The sequence below is a fragment of the Mastacembelus armatus genome, chromosome 24 (genome assembly GCF_900324485.2).
Source record: "Mastacembelus armatus chromosome 24, fMasArm1.2, whole genome shotgun sequence".
Lineage (NCBI taxonomy): Eukaryota > Metazoa > Chordata > Actinopteri > Synbranchiformes > Mastacembelidae > Mastacembelus > Mastacembelus armatus.
The window spans coordinates 20639459-20658011 of NC_046656.1; the positions used below are offsets into that span (position 1 = coordinate 20639459).

The window sequence follows — 18553 nt, forward strand, 5'->3', positions numbered from 1 at the left end:
AACACGGCAAACGTCTTAGCGAGTGTGGTCCCCTTTGTTATCAGATTTGGTCGTTGTGACTTAATACAAAGCCCAAACAAACAACATGCGAGGTGGAGTATCAAAATAAAAGACGCTGGATCGACCACATCTAATTTAATCGGGTCAAAACGCACCTGGACAGGTGAGTCAGTCGACACCTGGTTTAACATCAGCTGCCTAATGTTAACTTGTTGCTGGCTTTGTGGGGCTTTGCTGCACAGCATGTAACAAGCAGACATGGGACTCAAGACTTGACCTGGACTTGTGACCAGAGACCTGGACTTCCAAAAAAAAAGACTTGTGAGCATATCTGGTGTTTGGTAATGTCAGGTGTTTATTTACCATGTCGTGCTAATTGAACATAACTTTAGATATTTCTATTAGTTATTGTTCAAAGAATGATTCATATTGTGTGTCTGTCTTTGTGTGTAGTTTGTTGTTAACTCATATTTACAGTAGAAGTTAATGCAGCGTTGGTCACTGAACCTTTATTTATATGTCGTCATATGTATGTTTTAATCTCGCAGGTTGTTTCTGGTCATTGATTGGACAATTTGTCGATACACATCAGATCAGATGAGCAGATCTAACCTGTCAAGATGATGGATCAGCTCCACATCTGTTCATCAGTGGAAACAGGTGAGTTCAGTTCTCAGCACACTCTGTTTGATAGAGACACACAGTCGGGGGCAGCTGGACGTTTCTATTGGTTGGACTGAGGTGGTTGTGTAAGTGAAAGGTGGTTTCTCTCTCTCTGGTCTTCAGCAGCTCGTTGAGTTCGGGTCAGACAGTCGAGGACGTTCTGCCTCTTCACCCTGATTAGCTCTTCGGTTGCTTTGGCTGTAGGTTCAGGATTGTTGTTCTGCAGAAGGATGACTTCTGATGCCTCCGTCTAAATGTGAGCACACAACATGTTCCTGTTTACGTCTGCATTCATCCTGTAGTGTCGCCTACATCCTGGAGAGCATCCATGACTCTTCTTCATAAGTTTCTGTTAGTTTCATAGTGTCCAGTTACTTTTGAACCCTTGGATTTTAGGCACTATGAATTTAAAAGGGTTAAATGTGTTTTAATTTTATCTTGAATATGCTGAAGCAGAAAACAGTCAGTCGGGTGAAGACAACATGTAGTCAACAATAAACTAGTATTTTTTTTTTCCTTAGACATTTTGGCAACAGGTTCATAACATAACAAGAGTAAAGATGAAACCACATCGATGTTCTGCAGTGGGGATCAGCACCTCTTCAAATGTCTGCTCTGCTGGTTCTGTATTCACATTCCTTATCACACACGTTTGCCATTATGATTTATCATGAAGCATTTAGCAGGCAGTAATTACGCAGAGAGTCTCGCTGAGCGTATCATTTCACAGCTGGGAGTTATTTTGCAAACTGCTGCCGCCACACTGTCAGCGCTGCAGCGTGACGGACGTGGGACTGATCTGTGAGCGCACCCTGGGAAGGCACACATTTCTGGTTGTACGTCACCCGGATCGGCTTGTTTACATGTCTTAATGGTTGGTGGCAAACAGCCTGTGGTGGGACGCCCCGTGTGTCTGTGTAAAAGGGAAGACCACGTTTAGCTGCAGCGCTGATCCCCGCTGGAATTAACTCCAAAGATAACGCAGGGTGTTCTCGGGCCCCAGCTCTTTTCCCTGGGAGGTTTCCGGGACTGTGTCACCCACTGAATGGGGGAACAGTCCCGGGAAGAAGTGTCAGGTAGTGGCAGTGTGTTTTTACAGTCAGAGTAGACGTGATCCTTCTACATTATGAAGGTGATTTTTAGCAGACAGGTCATTGTAGAGGTGGTGCAGGATGTGCAGGTATATTTATTAGAATATGAAGGTGGTGCTCAGTGACTGGTCTTCCAAAGCTGCCCGAGATACTCAAACCACTTTTTTTTTTTTTTTACAGGATTGGCTGAATGAGGCTAAATTGAAATTCGAGTCAATTAAATCAACAAGTGGAAACTGACTCTCTGAGGCTGTTTTTGTTTTACTTAGCAACCGTCGCCAAGTGGCACGGAGGAGAGGCGAGACTTGACAAAGGGTCATTTGGGCCTAGGAGTGGTTTGGTCCGACGCCTTCACGTTTCCGTTTCTCAGGTCAGGGACTTTTTTTTTCCACATCAAACACCAGAAGCCTCAGCTGATCACTGCCTCGCTGATTGGGAAACACAAGCTGCCGTGTTTATGCACGTGTGCAGTTCGTGCTCAGCAAACACACACACACATATGGGTGGTCTCTACGTGTGTGTGTGTGTGTGTGTGTGTGCTTTGTTGGTTTCTGTGTTTGTGTGTGTCATGGAGGCATCTGTTCATTGGAATAAACAACTTTCCAATTTTAGCTGCCAGGAAAAAAAAAAAAAAGGTGGAATTAACTAAAATCCTTCCCCTCTGTGTGTGTGTGTGTGTTCGTGTGTGTGTGTGTCTAAATGGAAAGTGAGATAGCTCAATTGGTGGAGAGCTATTCTAAAATGAATCCTTTTAAGATGACAGAAGGTGGAAGAGACCCAGCAACTGAGAGTTAAAGGAGGAGAAGAGTCTGTTTTTTCTACAGAGAAAGACGAGGTCAGAAGACAAGATGAGATGCAGAGACAGAGAGAAGGAACGAGCAGAGTTGAGACTTTTAAAAAAAGCAACAGGAAAGTCTTGAAGAGGAGGCGAGACGAGGAGAGAGGAGACGATGAGGAAAGGAGATGAGATGAATTAAGAGGAAAACAGACAAATCCAGAAACCCTGGCTCTGTAGTGTCCAAAACAAGTGGGTCAGATTTAAGATGAGGAGAAATCAGACAGTTAATATTTGAAGAACGGCGGATGATGACGATGAGATGAGGAAGAAGTGAGATTTAATGAACAGAACTAACCCAGAAAATCCTAGAGAATAAAGAAAATGAAAGGACAGGAACATGGAGCAGTGAAAACAAAGAGAAGAAGAAGAAGAAGAAGAAGGAAACTACATGTCTAGTGCGACCAGGTAATTAGGACATAAAGTTAGGAGGCAAACCAGGGAGCACTTTGTCTAAATGAAGACCATGAATAGACAAAAGGTTTGTCTCTGCAGGGGAGAGGGAGGCGAGATAGAAGAGGAGAGATGATGAGAGGAGACAAAAAGACCTTTCTCTGTAATTTGCAAATTATGAAAAGAGGATAAGAGACGAGAGGAAACAAGATAAAGTGAAGGAGGAAGTGGGAAGTTTCAGACAAAAAAAGGTTATGGACACACTTTATTTGGAGAAGAAGAAAATCATTTATAGTGTTTTTGGAAAAAAGTATGATTCTGTTCATTTAAAATGAAGTAAAGGGTGTTAACAGAACAAAGAGGAGGCAAAGAGCTGAGGTGAGATGGTAAAAAGTGAGGACAGGAGGTGAGAAAAGAAAACACGAGACGAGGGGAGAGAAGAAAAAACCTTTGAGCACCTTCTTCTTCTACAGTTTCCAAGAGAATAAAAGACAGAACAGAACGATGAGGGAAGAATGAAGATGAATGGAAACTCCAAAAAGAGAAGTGTGGAGGCCAGGCAATCAGGAGGTGAGAGGATAAACAGCAAAAAACACTTCCTTCTGTTATTTTCAAAATAAGAGACGATGTGAGAGAAGGACAACGGAGAAGACAAGAGGAATAAAAACTCTCCAGGAATAGACACTAGAAAAAAAGGAGAGTATTGTAGAGACCAGGTGAGAAAGATGGTGAGAGGACTGCAGAGACAAGATCTCTCTTGTTGTGATGTGGAAAAAGGAAGAGATGAGAGTAGCCACAGTTACACACTGGCCCCTGTTGGCCAGATGAGGTACTGCACTGAGATGTGTAATTTGGAAGAAATGACAAATGTTGTTTTCCTTATGTTTCCTGGAAGGGCATCAAGAAACTTAGAGCCCATAAAACACCCTGAGTCACAGGGGCACTGGCACTAAAAACTATACAGACAAACATTTCATCAAAAGGACAAAAACCACAGCTTAAAACTCAAAACATGGCCGCTGGCTTTGAAGCAGGATTTCCAGTTGACAGCTGGCATCAGGAAACTTGACAAAACTGCTGATTGTCTCCGGGTTGAATTACAGGAACAACAGGTGTAATTTGTGAATCAGTGTATCTGCAATTTGCATATGGACGATTGAACCAGGTCCATGTCTAACCAGCACCAGATGTGGACCCCGATAAGTTGTTTGCTGGTTGTTTCCTGGAATGTCCCTTCCTGTTTGCGGTGCGAGTCGGAGCCAGTGGCGAGCTGCAGTGTCGGCCCCTCTGTGGAGATGATGGGATTTATTATCTGTGCACTGGCATTTGTTGATTAAAGACGCGTCTTTTCCAGCCTGAAATTACCCTCTGAGAGCTGAGCTCTTCAGCAGCAGTTAGACATGTGGTTTAATGTGGTGACCAGACGGGGCTTGTCAGCATTGAAGTATTCTGCACATTACAATTACTGGAACATGTTAAAGGAGCATGACACTTTTTTGCTGACCGTTTTCAGGCTATGAAGAAATGCTAATTTGCAGACCTTGCTAATGCTAATTACCTCAACATGTCAGGACTCTCGTGGACTTCCTGGTTCGGACTTTTATTTTGTTATTATAATATATATATAGTCCTGTTTGATCTTCTCCTCGTGGCTGTGGATTATTGGTTTTGCTGTTGTGTTGTGGACTTCCTGCTCAGGTGGAACTTTTGCTCTGGTTTGTTTTGGTTCTTTTCAGTTTGCTGGGACATTTTTAGTTTATTACGTAGTTTAATAAATCTCGTTTCAGCCCTGCTCTGCCACGCTCCTCATGTTTTCCCTGTGTTGTCTGCATTTTGCGCCCAACCTACACTAAACTGTGACACACCTGTACCTGTACTGTATATGTTTGCAGACGTTTTCACTTTTGCCACAAAATCTGTTCAGAGAAGCAGTAATATTTAAAGACATATCCATTATGTCCCATTAACTCACTTTAAATGACTAAAAAATCACTAAATTTGGCTTATTTCTTCTGATTATAATGAGAGAAACCAGAATTTAGTCAGTTAGAAGATAAAAACAAGTGATTCCTGTCATGCTGGTCCAAAGCCCAAACCTGTTTCTAGTGTTTAGTCTCTGCTTTTACTGTGAAAAGAAGGTGATTTTTGCAGTGTTTATCTTTCTTTATTATTTTATTTGACAGGACGGAGTCCCTTACTTGCTACCTAACATTGGCACAGGACCGTATGTGATTCTTCTGTACAGGCCTGGTGCCTGGCATGTTGAGGTTTTTTTTATGCAGAATCATAAAGTCTTAAATCTGAGTTGGTTAGAGAAGAGACCAGCAGCTGGGGGGGGGGGGGGTAGAGGAAGCAGGGAGGAGGATCTGCTGACAGTGCAAACACAGCAGGGCGCAGGTCAGGCCTTGTTTGGAGGTTCCTCACCACCTGCGTCTGCAGCCCTGCATGTTTGCCATATGTCTCTTGGTCTTCAGCATGTACAGGAGCGAGCTCTATGTTTAGATCCTTGCTGACCATGTAGAAAGACGTGTTTGGGAGCTGTTCTGGAATTTCATATTGACTGTTTTGCAGAAGTCGGTTTGGAAATGCAGCTGGAAAACATCTGCTGAAAAGTGTGTAGGTAGTTTGACAATTCAGTTCTGTTTCACAGCAACTTTTGAGGAGTTAGAACTTGGACTTCGTCCCTCAAAAGCTGCTCAAAACTTTCTGTCTGTGGCAAAAATCTGGTGCGACTTTGTAGTAGCTCGTTTTTGTACCGTTTCCTGTTCCTGAATACAGAAACAAATACAGACATAGTTTCCAGCTTTGCTCCAACACAGAAAGAACTTCATGTTATCAGAACTGACTTGATCTGTTTAAAAAAAGCCGTATTCATATATATATATATATATATATATATATATATATATATATATATATATATATATATATATATATATATGTACTGTCATTGGCTCAAGCTGAGATATTTGTTTACAGACATAATGTAAAACTTTTTATGATGTCCACCACCTCATCATGATCTGTAGAGACTCTCGGGATCCTGTCCATCTGGGCGTCCTCCAGGCAGCAACGCTCGCAGCTTCCCATTTCCCAGACTGTTCATCACAGGCGAGGTGGTCGGTGCCAGTCCGAGTCGCTGCCAAAAGCACTCTGTCTTAAAAATATTAAAATGGTCCTGCTCTGTTTAAAGCTGTAAATAACATATGGTTACAGATCAGATCATCAAATCTTCTCCACTGTTTATTAAAGTGAAAATGGATCATGTTGAGGTGGCTGTTACTCCTCAGTGGGTTTAAAGCTCTACTAATGAAGGTTTTCTTTGCGATGTGAAAAGAGTCTCTTGGTTATTAACCCTATCCTCTGTATCCTCCTCACCCACACCAACTCTCCTCATGTCCTCCTTCACTACATCCAAGAACCTCCTCTTTGGTCTTCCTCCAGGCCTCCTTCCTGGCAGCTCTAACCTCAGCATCCTTTTACCAATGTATTCACTGTCCCTCCTCTGAACATGTCCACACTTCTTGTCCACACTCTCCGTTGCTCTGGACTGTTGACCCTAGGTCCTTAAAATCCTCCACATTCTTCACCTCTACTCCCTGTAACCTCACTGATCTACTTGAGTCCCTCTCATTTACATGTGTTCTCTGTTTTACTGCGGCTCAGCTTCATTCCTCTCCTTTCCAGAGCAAACCTCCACCTCTCTAGATTTTCCTCCACCTGCTCTCACTACAGATGACAATGAAGCTGTTGTTTCTGTGAGTGAGAATTAGCAGATATCTTCTGCTGCAAAAACAGCAAGATACTGAATATTTTATTTACACCTGAAGGAAAAGTCTGACTTATTGCAACTTGGATCCTTTTCCAAATCTCAACAGTGTGTTGAACTATTACCAGTAGTAATGGTAATGTTCCTTTAAGTCCGTACAGCAGGGGTCTGCAATTCTGGTCCTCGGGGTCCACTGCCCTGCTTGTTTTCCAACTATCCCTGCCCTTGTAGTTGCTGTTTGGCTGAACACACCTGATCCAGGTAATCAGCAGTGGGTAGGGCAGGGATAGTTGTTAAACAAGCAGGGCAGTGGACCCCGAGGACCAGAATTGCAGACCCCTGTTGGACAGTATATAGCTGGGACCTAAAGTCCAGCTTATTTTCACCTTCAGCAGAGGAAGCACTGGATGTCTTTGTGATTTATTAAACCAACAGTAAACACATTTCTCACATCCCCCTCAGTGCCAGAGAATGTGCAGGCTTTGCCTTTACAGGAGTGAAATTACCCATAATGCCTTTCTACACTGTTGAGTTGTGTCTGGAGTAACAACTCTGTGTGTGTGTGTGTGTGTGTGTGTGTGTGTGTGTGTGTGTGTGTGTACCTTGCTCGTGATGGCATTGATGTAAATATTGTTCACACAAACATAGGAAGGCGCACACACACTCAGACACATGTCCTTGCCCTTTATTGCAGACATCAGCTGAATTGATGGGCTTCTTATATAAGTGTGTGTGTGTGTCCTGCAGATGAGATATTAAACTCAGGAAGGAAGGACACATACACACAAACACAAGTTTATCTGCACGTAGTGTGGATGCATACACACAATGCACGCCCAGGAACACACCTGCATGTTTATACCTTGAACCTGATGCTACGCTGAGAGCCAAGGCTCGTGCAGAGTTTGTGACAGGATGATTAACTCACTCCGTGTGTGTGTGTGTCTGTCTGTGTGTGTGTGTGTCTGTGTGTGTCCGTGGCTTTCTATGGTTGTGTGGACACTTCAGTTTGATACTATAGTGTTGAGGGTATTTCTAAATGTCAAAGGGCTGTTTGAAGGTTCAGATGTGGTATAAGGGTTCAGGTTAGAACCAGGTTTATGTCAGGGTTAGGGTCAGAGGGTTAGGGTTCAAGTATTGATGTTTAGATGGTTGTTTTTTGGGGGGGGTTGAGGGTTCAGGAGTTAGTGTTAGGGGTTAAAGGGTTATGGGGTTTAGGGCTAGGTGTTAATGGTTAAAGTTAATTGTTAGGGTTTCAGAATTAGGGTTAGTGTTTTAGGTCTAGGTGTTGGGGGTTATGGATTTGAGTTAGAGGGTCATTTGATGTCAGGGTTTAGATGGTTCGTTTTTCAGGGTTTAAGGGTCAGGTTCACGTTTAGGTTAGGGGGTTAGAGGTATGATGTTAAGCTTTAGATGGGTTAGGGTTATAAGGGTATAATGTTAGGGTTAGGGTTTAAACTTTAAGGGCCATGGTTTGAGCTTAGGGTTTGGTTAGGGATGGAGTTAGTTGTGGTGGTTAAGGTTGGGGGATGCATTAGTTCAAAGAAGTACAAAGTGTAGAAGTGTGTGATCATGTTCCTCTTTTGTCAGATATTACAATTGTCATCACTGGTGTAAAGTAGCTAAGTACATTTATTCAGATACTCTACTGAAGAACAATTATGAGGTATTTGTACTTTACTTGATGGATGTAGTGTTGTGGTTATTCTGGGTCATTTCCTGCTGATGGATGTAGTGTTGTGGTTATTCTGGGTCATTTCCTGCTGATGGATGTAGTGTTGGGGTTATTCCGGGTCATTTCCTGCTGGTGGATGTAGTGTTGGGGTTATTCCGGGTCATTTCCTGCTGGTGGATGTAGTGTTGGGGTTATTCCGGGTCATTTCCTGCTGGTGGATGTAGTGTTGGGGTTATTCCGGGTCATTTCCTGCTGGTGGATGTAGTGTTGGGGTTATTCCGGGTCATTTCCTGCTGGTGGATGTAGTGTTGGGGTTATTCCGGGTCATTTCCTGCTGGTGGATGTAGTGTTGGGGTTATTCCGGGTCATTTCCTGCTGGTGGATGTAGTGTTGGGGTTATTCCGGGTCATTTCCTGCTGGTGGATGTAGTGTTGGGGTTATTCCGGGTCATTTCCTGCTGATGGATGTAGTGTTGGGGTTATTCCGGATCATTTCCTGCTGGTGGATGTAGTGTTGGGGTTATTCCGGGTCATTTCCTGCTGGTGGATGTAGTGTTGGGGTTATTCCGGGTCATTTCCTGCTGGTGGATGTAGTGTTGGGGTTATTCCGGGTCATTTCCTGCTGGTGGATGTAGTGTTGGGGTTATTCCGGGTCATTTCCTGCTGGTGGTAGGTGGGTATCCGGTCATTCTGTGGATGTAGGTTGGGGTTATTCCGGGTCATTTCCTGCTGGTGGATGTAGTGTTGGGGTTATTCCGGGTCATTTCCTGCTGGTGGATGTAGTGTTGGGGTTATTCCGGGTCATTTCCTGCTGGTGGATGTAGTGTTGGGGTTATTCCGGGTCATTTCCTGCTGGTGGATGTAGTGTTGGGGTTATTCCGGGTCATTTCCTGCTGGTGGATGTAGTGTTGGGGTTATTCCGGGTCATTTCCTGCTGGTGGATGTAGTGTTGGGGTTATTCCGGGTCATTTCCTGCTGGTGGATGTAGTGTTGGGGTTATTCCGGGTCATTTCTGCTGGTGGATGTAGTGTTGGGTTATTCCGGGTCATTTCTGCTGGTGGATGTAGTGTTGGGGTTATTCCGGGTCATTTCCTGCTGGTGGATGTAGTGTTGGGGTTATTCCGGGTCATTCCTGCTGGTGGATGTAGTGTTGGGGTTATTCGGGTCATTTCCTGCTGGTGGATGTAGTGTTGGGGTTATTCCGGGTCATTTCCTGCTGGTGGATGTAGTGTTGGGGTTATTCCGGGTCATTTCCTGGTGATGCTGATGCTATGATGATTCAGTAATTTAAGCTTTTACCAGAAAAAAATCAGATGTTTTTCTGGTTTTGGTATAATTTTTTAAAAAAAAAACCAAAAACTAAAACAGGGGTAGTGGAGAGCTAGAGAGAAAACATGCTGAGCAGTCATGTTTAACATCAATGGTAAATCTTCTGTATGTTCAGTAGAGGCTTTTATTTTGGTGGGTACAGGCGGCCATTTCTGGAATAATTTGTCTTATTTTCTGTCTCCTCTTGTAGGAAGCTATTCCTTCCTCTCAAGCAGCTGCTGTTTGTGATGCAGTCTGTCCACTGGGTGGCGTTGTTCCAAAAGGGTCAGATTGGCACCAGCAGGTAACTTTTGATTCCACTTTCTCATATTTGGTTTTATTAGTGTGATATTTCTGTTAGATGTGAGCAGCTGGTAGACTGAAGGATCCATTAATCACTGAGGGTGATGACAGGAGGGTGTCAGTCATTAATCAGTCAGACCTTCAGAATAAAGCTGATTTTTCAGAAATCATGATATTAGAAATAATTTCTGTTCCCATTAAATGATTGATGCAGACTAGTCCTCAGTCTCCGTCCTTCAGTCTTCCACTGTTCTCCACCAACAGCAGCTCAGGGCTCATTTTTTGATTACAGACACTTTCAGGAAAGTTCATATCAACTGTTTAATGTCCAGAACACAAAACTCAACAAATACAAGATACAGGCAACGTACAATTGGAATAAAAGGAAATAAGTACATGTATAATACAAATCTCTCTGCAGATCAGAGGCACAGCAGTTTACTCCTCTGTTAGCTTACACAAAAGTTCTGTCCACAGTGTCACAATCCCAGCCTTGTTTATGTGATTTGGACCTCTGGTAGAAGCCACTGGGACCAGGAGCAACGTTGGGAGGAGGTAAAAGAAAACAGTTACTGGTGCAAATGAAAATGGATCCATAAAGGCTGTTCTCCATGTTGATTCAGGTGTCAACAGTCTGTCAGTGTCCGCTTGATGACTTAAACCACAGTTAACCTCTGTAATGTTCCACCGTGCAGCATCCAGCTCTCTGATCCAGGCTCCTGTGAACCCTGAGGACGGCTGGCGCCTCCTGGTGGTCGGCTGGTGGTCATGCAGTCTGTGAACTCGAGGCCTCTGCAACAACAGCAGCACAAAGTAAGTTAGTGTTGTCCCTGTTAGCATGTTGACATTAGCATCGAGCTCCAGTCCAGAGTTGCTAACGAATGTGCAGACTCTTAATCATAGATAAGTGTAAAGTTCAGCATTGAGGGAAATGTGTTCACTTCGCTCTCTGCCCATTAAGTCCAGCCAGGAGGCAGCTACAGTGTGTGGATCAGGCAGTAGAGCAGGTCACAGATCCCCTGCTACTCTAGTCCACGTGTCAAAGTGTCTGTGGACAAGACATTAAAGCTCAACTTGCTCCAGGCCATAGTGTCAAAAACACTGAGTGCACGTTGGTGTAGAAAAGTATAAGGCCATTTACAGTAAAGACTGGGAGCTGTTAGAGAAATCCTCCCTATCGTTTCCTGAAACATGTTTCTCCACAAACTGACAGAAAAAGATGATGTGTGTAACTGGACTTTCCTGAGGTTCTTGAAGGCATCTCACCTCTGAAGCTTCTGACTGACAGGTGTTCCTGCCATGAGCACCTTGATGGCTGAAGTGGTCACAGGTATTTAGGGTCACACAAGTGGATCTGTTGTCACACTGCCTTGGGGAGGATCTGAGGACTGCACTGAGGACTGCCGTCTGCAGAGGAGGGTCCCCGTCCTCCACATGCTGCTGGATGTTCAGTCTGGTCCTGACGAGTTCCTCTCCAGTGTCGTGTGTTTGTGCAGCGCTGGTTTTGTTTCTCCAGTGTCGTGACCTGCAGATGCTACGCTGCTCTGCTGCTGCGGGTGGAGCAGCTTCTGCCTCAGAGTGTAGCTGGTGTTTGTTCAAGATCCTCCTGCCTTTTCCACATACTGACCAATGTACAGAATGACAATGACACATTTCTACAGCATGTATTTTATGACCTGTAGTTCTTTAGTACAGTGGAAATAACATTGTCATTCCACACATGGCTCAGGGTGTGAAAATCTCAGGAGCAAACCACCTCCCTGTGCACGTCAGACTCAGCTACGCTCAGACAGAAGCTGCAGCTCAGAGCCCTGAGGACCAGAGAGCAGCAGAGCAGCGTAGTATCTGCAGGTCACACTCCACACTGGAGAAACCGAACAACCACTGCACAAACACATGACACAGGACCAGACTGAGCATCCAGCTGCATCTGGAGACAGAACAGGCTACAACACTTACACTGCAGTCCTGACATCCCTCCCCAAGGAAATTAACAACCTGCACATGACTTTACCAGCCCTCAAGAGGCAGTGACTCCACAGAGGTTAAAACCAGTTAGTCAGAAGAAAAGAAGCTTCTCAGGGGAGCAGTGAAACCTTCAAAGCCTCAGTAAAATCTGGGTCACTCTGGCTCCTACCTTTGTGCAGCGTAGTCCTGGTTATCCGACTTTCCTCGAGCGTTAAAAAGCAGCTGCTCTTCTCTTCTTCACTCACAGCTTCTCCTGCACCAATGTCGCAGGTCAGGACCATGATGGGACCTCTCTCTGCCTTCAGATGGACTTGGATGCTGTTCTAAATCAACACAGACACAAGGGTTTGTCAAATACAAACATGTAAACAAAGCATGTTAACTGGAGTTTTTATCCTGAGAGGATAGAGCAGAGCAGACTGTCCTGTAAACTGATGGGTCTTTTGTCGTTTACCTCTGTGGGTGCAGGAATCTCCAGTTTGGTTTCCTCTGGCGCTTTGACAACGATCACCGTCTGCTCCTGGAAGGCCTCGAGTCGGCCGATGTCCTCGTAGGTCACGTAGGCCATCGTGCAGGAGAAGTTAAAGAAAACCGACTTACTGGCTAAACGGCCATAACACCTAAATTCCTAGTAATAGTACCTCTGGTGACCTCTGACCTGGGTCTGGTGTGAAAGGATATGCAGCATTTTCCAAGTCGTCCGTCATGTCAAAGAGCTGCTGGGCGCAGCCTTTGATGAATGTGTCCAGTGTGTCCTCCACCAGCTTCAGGTTCTCCATCTCTCTCTGGAACTTCTCCTGGTTCTTCCACAGGAAGCTGGAGATCGGACTCTTCCCTCTGGGCAGACAGACAGACAGACGGGAGCATGAGCCCTGGAGTTCATGTTTGACTTCAGAATAGTAGTTTCATCCTAACTCAAAGTCACATGCTGCTGGAAGAGCCTGGGCTGTGGCTAAATTTCTAATTCAAAACACTGATCTCATGTAACACACACCTAATGTTTCATTGACTGACCTTCATATCAATAAAGTTTTCATTTGTATGACAGATCCTGTTCAGAAATGCTGCTTGATTAATTCTACTGTTTACTGTGTTTCTGTGTCTGATTACCAAGAAACCACAGACATGCCAAAATGTACAGACACACATTTAAAAAAATGTAAAACTCACTATTTATCTGAGTCTTCTCAAAAGTTGAAATCAGCTTCAGGTTGTAATGTAAACTAGACATCGTGTTTGTAGCCCCAGTTAGAGGCAGTTTAGAGAACACTTCATAAAACACTCACATCCACTTGATCCTGCTGGCCGACTCCTTCTCGATGAGGCTGATGGCATCCAGGACGTTGGTGATGTCATAGACTCGCCGCCTGCGGGTCTGCAGGCTGGTGGTCACCTGCCCGAGGTCCACTGAGCCGTCAGGCGCGATCAGCAGCAGCTCCAGGAAACGCCGCGTCAGCATCCCCAGGGACACGTCTGAAAGCAACATGACAGCCAGAAAGAAGACGGGATTAAAAACAGCTGCTCAAAAATGTTTGTTTACATCTGTTCAATAAAGACAGAGATTTTCTAACTGTACTGACATACAAGTGAAGGTCTGGGCCTACAGAATAATTATTAACGTGCAGATTTGTTTGGTCACAGATTAATTCATACGCCATCTACAACTCATCCTGACACATCCAGGGTCACAGTGGGCGAGACACAAGGCCAAGCACAGGGCTGACACACAGAGACAGACACTCACATTCACACCTACGGGCAATTTAGAGTCACCAACCAATCGAACCTGCAACGGATCACAAAACTCACGGTCTGGGTCAGATTATGGTTTTTGAGTCACAGATCGGACCATTTTTTCAGATCAGCAAAAAGGGGGAGGAGACAAAACTTGCCTTCCATTCATTACAAGAACAGTAGAGCAAGGAACTTTTGATTTTATCAAAAATTAAATCTGTGTAATTAATTACTTAAAAAGCAATATTGGCAGAAAGACCCCGGGTCCACCTGGGTTCAGACCCTAATCCTGACCTGCATGAGTTTGGACTGTGGGAGGAGAAAACCCACACAGACACAGGGACAACATGCAGACTCCACACAGAAAGGCCCCGGGTCCACCTGGGTTCAGACCCTAATCCTGACCTGCATGAGTTTGGACTGTGGGAGGAGAAAACCCACACAGACACAGGGACAACATGCAGACTCCACACAGAAAGGCCCCGGGTCCACCTGGGTTCAGACCCTAATCCTGACCTGCATGTGTTTGGACTGTGGGAGGAGAAAACCCACACAGACACAGGGACAACATGCAGACTCCACACAGAAAGGCCCCGGGTCCACCTGGGTTCAGACCCTAATCCTGACCTGCATGAGTTTGGACTGTGGGAGGAGAAAACCCACACAGACACAGGGACAACATGCAGACTCCACACAGAAAGGCCCCGGGTCCACCTGGGTTCAGACCCTAATCCTGACCTGCATGAGTTTGGACTGTGGGAGGAGAAAACCCACACAGACACAGGGACAACATGCAGACTCCACACAGAAAGGCCCCGGGTCCACCTGGGTTCAGACCCTAATCCTGACCTGCATGTGTTTGGACTGTGGGAGGAGAAAACCCACACAGACACAGGGACAACATGCAGACTCCACACAGAAAGGCCCCTGGTCCACCTGGGTTCAGACCCTAATCCTGACCTGCATGTGTTTGGACTGTGGGAGGAGAAAACCCACACAGACACAGGGACAACATGCAGACTCCACACAGAAAGGCCCCGGGTCCACCTGGGTTCAGACCCTAATCCTGACCTGCATGTGTTTGGACTGTGGGAGGAGAAAACCCACACAGACACAGGGACAACATGCAGACTCCACACAGAAAGGCCCCGGGTCCACCTGGGTTCAGACCCTAATCCTGACCTGCATGTGTTTGGACTGTGGGAGGAGAAAACCCACACAGACACAGGGACAACATGCAGACTCCACACAGAAAGGCCCCGGGTCCACCTGGGTTCAGACCCTAATCCTGACCTGCATGTGTTTGGACTGTGGGAGGAGAAAACCCACACAGACACAGGGACAACATGCAGACTCCACACAGAAAGGCCCCGGGTCCACCTGGGTTCAGACCCTAATCCTGACCTGCATGTGTTTGGACTGTGGGAGGAGAAAACCCACACAGACACAGGGACAACATGCAGACTCCACACAGAAAGGCCCCGGGTCCACCTGGGTTCAGACCCTAATCCTGACCTGCATGTGTTTGGACTGTGGGAGGAGAAAACCCACACAGACACAGGGACAACATGCAGACTCCACACAGAAAACCGAGGTTTGAATGGAATGTGAACATTCTTTGTAACCACTGCGTCACCATGCCATCTGTTTGGCCTATACAACACCAGTAAAGAGTTAGAAATGCTCAGCACTCACCCTGTCTGTTGCCAGGTCTCCTGGCTCGAACAGTCTCTTTTGTCTGGTGCAGACTCGCACTGCAAAGACAAAGTTAGTGTCACATTCAAATAAACTTCATGCTCTTGTTTCTGGAAAATCCCAAGTAGCATCAACAAACTGCTCAGAGAGCAGACTGATAAATCTGTGGTCAAATGTCTTGTCTAATAAACTGAGCTGATCCTGCAGTCTCTAACAGAGACATATTTTTACCTGCTCATCGTCACTGCTGATGACATCTTGTCACATGGATCCTGGAGGTCAGAGGTCAGAGTGTAAACAGCAGGTTACATCACTGGTTTCAACCATGTGGTGACACATATATCAATATTATCAATGACAATATCACAGGAAGATGGCTGCAGCCTAAAAATCAGTCCTTAACTCTTGTTTTCCTTCCAAACACTGATGTAGAACCACAACATCAAATATGTTTTACTGCTTCTTCATGTTCAGACAACACTAATCACTGAACACTGTGACTTGAGTCTCAGCAGAAAATCTACATGAAGTGACTTTTATATGCACAGGACAATAAACACCTTAATAATAAACACACACAGGAGAATATAGTGGAGCAGGAAGAGTCTCCTGACCTGCTTCAGTAGCTCCACAGCAGGACATTGTGGTGCAGGAGGATCCACAGCAGCAGGAACAGCATGTCCAACATCATCAACACTTTCATCCTCCTCTTCGTCACCACCAGTGGCCCAGTGATCCTCCTCTTCAGAAGACTCTGCGCCCCAGGGGTTGATGATGCCCATTGGCCCGTCGGGGCAGGGGGGCATGATGGGAATGGCGTCACTGTTGACCTCATTGTTGGAGATGTCCTCCGGCAGGAAGTGGTCTTCACAGATTAAATGCTGCTCTGTGGAGTCGTGCTTGTCCGTCTCCCTCAGCGCTGCCAGCCATACCTAAACAAAGTCATCAGTTTTACTGTTGGTCTGCGGAATTCCTTTAAACCAGGGGTCTCCAACCCGGGTCCTCGGGAGCTACTGTCCTGCAGGTTTTCCAACTATACCTGCTGAACACACCTGGTTGGCCGAACACACCTGATCCAGGTAATCGGCAGCAGGTAGAGCAGGGATAGTTGGAAAACAAGCAGGACAGTGGCCCTTGTGGACTAGGATTGGCCGCCCCTGCTCTAATTGATATTCAAAGTCGCCAAAATTTACTACAGGAAGTACAAAACTACAAAACTCATCACAAACATAGACATGGAGCACAAGCAGCGTCAGGCTCAAAACAAGAGTCCTCTCCCTCCATCATGGAAACCAATACAAGAGAACACACTCTCATACACAGAACACACACGGCTCCTGCACAAGCTGATGCCCTTTTCAGATCCAAGTTCCATTATTGTTGTTTACAGGTGTAGCTACTCACAACCCTTTCTCTTTCCCTCCACAGGTTTTATTGTTTGATTTTAACTCACATTACATTGTGCGTGATTACCGGTCAAATGACTGATCGATTTAATTAACATTATCATTTTATACCTCAGAGTTTATTAGTTGTTTTCTAAGATATAACGCTAATTATCATCTTGTCTCTTAGCAATGGGAGGATTTGCTGTTTTTCTGTTCAACATTATTGTTAAAGGAAAATATTTCAGATTTGGATTGGTCTCACAAAAAGAGTAAAAAAATAAATGGTAGGTAATCAACCAACATTGTAATCAATACTACATTATCTTTAACTGCGACTACTTTCTGATATTACCATTTGATGTCCCTACTTGGAAAACAACTTGGAAATATAAAAAAACTCCCTTTATCTGCAGAACCTCCCCGACAATAATCACTTTTTAAAGTTATACTGAATATTAAAGTAATTATTGATTATATGTATAATTGATCGTAGATAATGAAAAACTGCTATTTAGAAATTCGGCGTATTTAACTTTACAAACAACATGATGTTAAAAAAGTAAAGGCTAAAATATATATATTAGGTCAAGTTGCAGTCCTGGATTGCTGTAAAGTTCTGACTCCATCTGTTTTGACCTGTTAACACAATTTAATTCTTGAAAGTTTAATGTAACTGTGTATTTTAAAGACGACTGGACTTTTTGTTACTGGAAGCTGCTAACAGTGCGGTTAGCTAACATTAGCTAACTGTGCTAACACATGTGGCTACGTTAGCTAACGTTAGCCTGCAGAAAGATTTAAAACGAGAGGCGCTCCGGTTAATAAAGTACGTTTTTTGGTCACTAACGTTATTTTAAGTCCGTGACGTTACCTTGACACGAGTAGGGTCTTTAGGGAAGTTGAAGAACCGTTTCGGTGGTCGGTTGAAGATCCCGCGGTGAACGTTCACCACGCGGTTCGGACACCCAGAGACGATGCACTTCACCATGCTGCCCCGTCTCTCCTCCGCCGATACCGAACCGAACCGAACCGAACCGAGCGGGCTAACGGCACATTCGAGCCCGTTTAACGCCGTTACAACTCAGCTGCAACACAATCGGTGGGTTTGTTTGTTTGGTTCGCCGTGTTTATCGATTTTCAGACCGGATGTTGTGCGTGTTCACCCGGAAGCACAACAAGTTCGTCAGCGAGGACCTGGCTTGAGTCCCCTATGCCTGGATATATACAGTACACACTTAGACCTGCATATTAATATTGTATTGACATAAAATGTAAATGAGCATTTCACCACGAATATAATAAAAATAATATCCTGTCAACAGAGTAGACTACTGGATATTTAGACTGTGTTGTATTTTTTATTTGTTTATTCCCTACATTATATATAAGCTTCTAGCCATTTTAGTGCAATAACAGTAAAAGATTATAGCCTAATTTTTACATAATTACCAAGTGTAATTTCATCCTTAATATTTTAGAAATATTCCTGTTACAATCTACAGAAGATGAAGTGGTTTGGAATAAAAATCCCCAGGTCTCCTAAACTACAAATACAGTTCTGACATTTGTAACAAACCAAACTCTGTTGTAAATTCAGTGTGTTATGGTTATTTTAATTGTGGCTATAATAGCCAGTATTTTTCTAAATCCAAACCAAACACAGCCCAGAAGAAGAAAAACCTACACAGATGCTAATGTGAAGTATATTTTGAAATAAAACAGCTCTCCTTAT

General features: G+C 44.6%; 1 protein-coding gene and 1 long non-coding RNA gene across 3 annotated transcripts; one reads left to right on the forward strand and one right to left on the reverse strand.

Moving 5' to 3' along the window:
- LOC113137528 (uncharacterized) lies at positions 1-10570 on the forward strand. 2 transcript variants are annotated; one of them, XR_003296366.1, is made up of 5 exons: positions 1-163; positions 549-660; positions 787-919; positions 9945-10037; positions 10514-10570. It is a non-coding gene; the product is annotated as an uncharacterized LOC113137528 (long non-coding RNA). The 2 variants fall into 2 exon arrangements; XR_003296365.1 differs by lacking the exon at positions 787-919.
- Positions 10339-17998, reverse strand: e2f6 (E2F transcription factor 6). The gene is made up of 9 exons (XM_026319248.1): positions 17693-17998; positions 16048-16365; positions 15665-15705; positions 15434-15492; positions 13291-13477; positions 12686-12841; positions 12459-12573; positions 12174-12327; positions 10339-10828 (listed from the first exon to the last, which is right to left on the reverse strand). Exons 1-9 carry the CDS (start codon positions 17807-17809, stop codon positions 10803-10805), a joined length of 1173 nt encoding a protein of 390 aa, XP_026175033.1. The 5' UTR covers positions 17810-17998; the 3' UTR covers positions 10339-10802.
- Between the last annotated feature and the right edge of the window lie 555 nt (positions 17999-18553).

What these genes read in the sequence shown, in the direction of transcription:
- e2f6 (XM_026319248.1), bottom strand. Translation starts at nt 17,809, where the DNA reads ATGGTGAAGTGCATCGTCTCTGGGTGTCCGAACCGCGTGGTGAACGTT. An exon ending in AAGACCCTACTCGTGTCAAG is followed by an intron (nt 16,366 to 17,692) that starts GTAACGTCACGG and finishes GACTTTGTTTAG; the next exon opens with GTATGGCTGGCAGCGCTGAG. An exon ending in TCAGCAGTGACGATGAGCAG is followed by an intron (nt 15,493 to 15,664) that starts GTAAAAATATGT and finishes TTGTCTTTGCAG; the next exon opens with TGCGAGTCTGCACCAGACAA.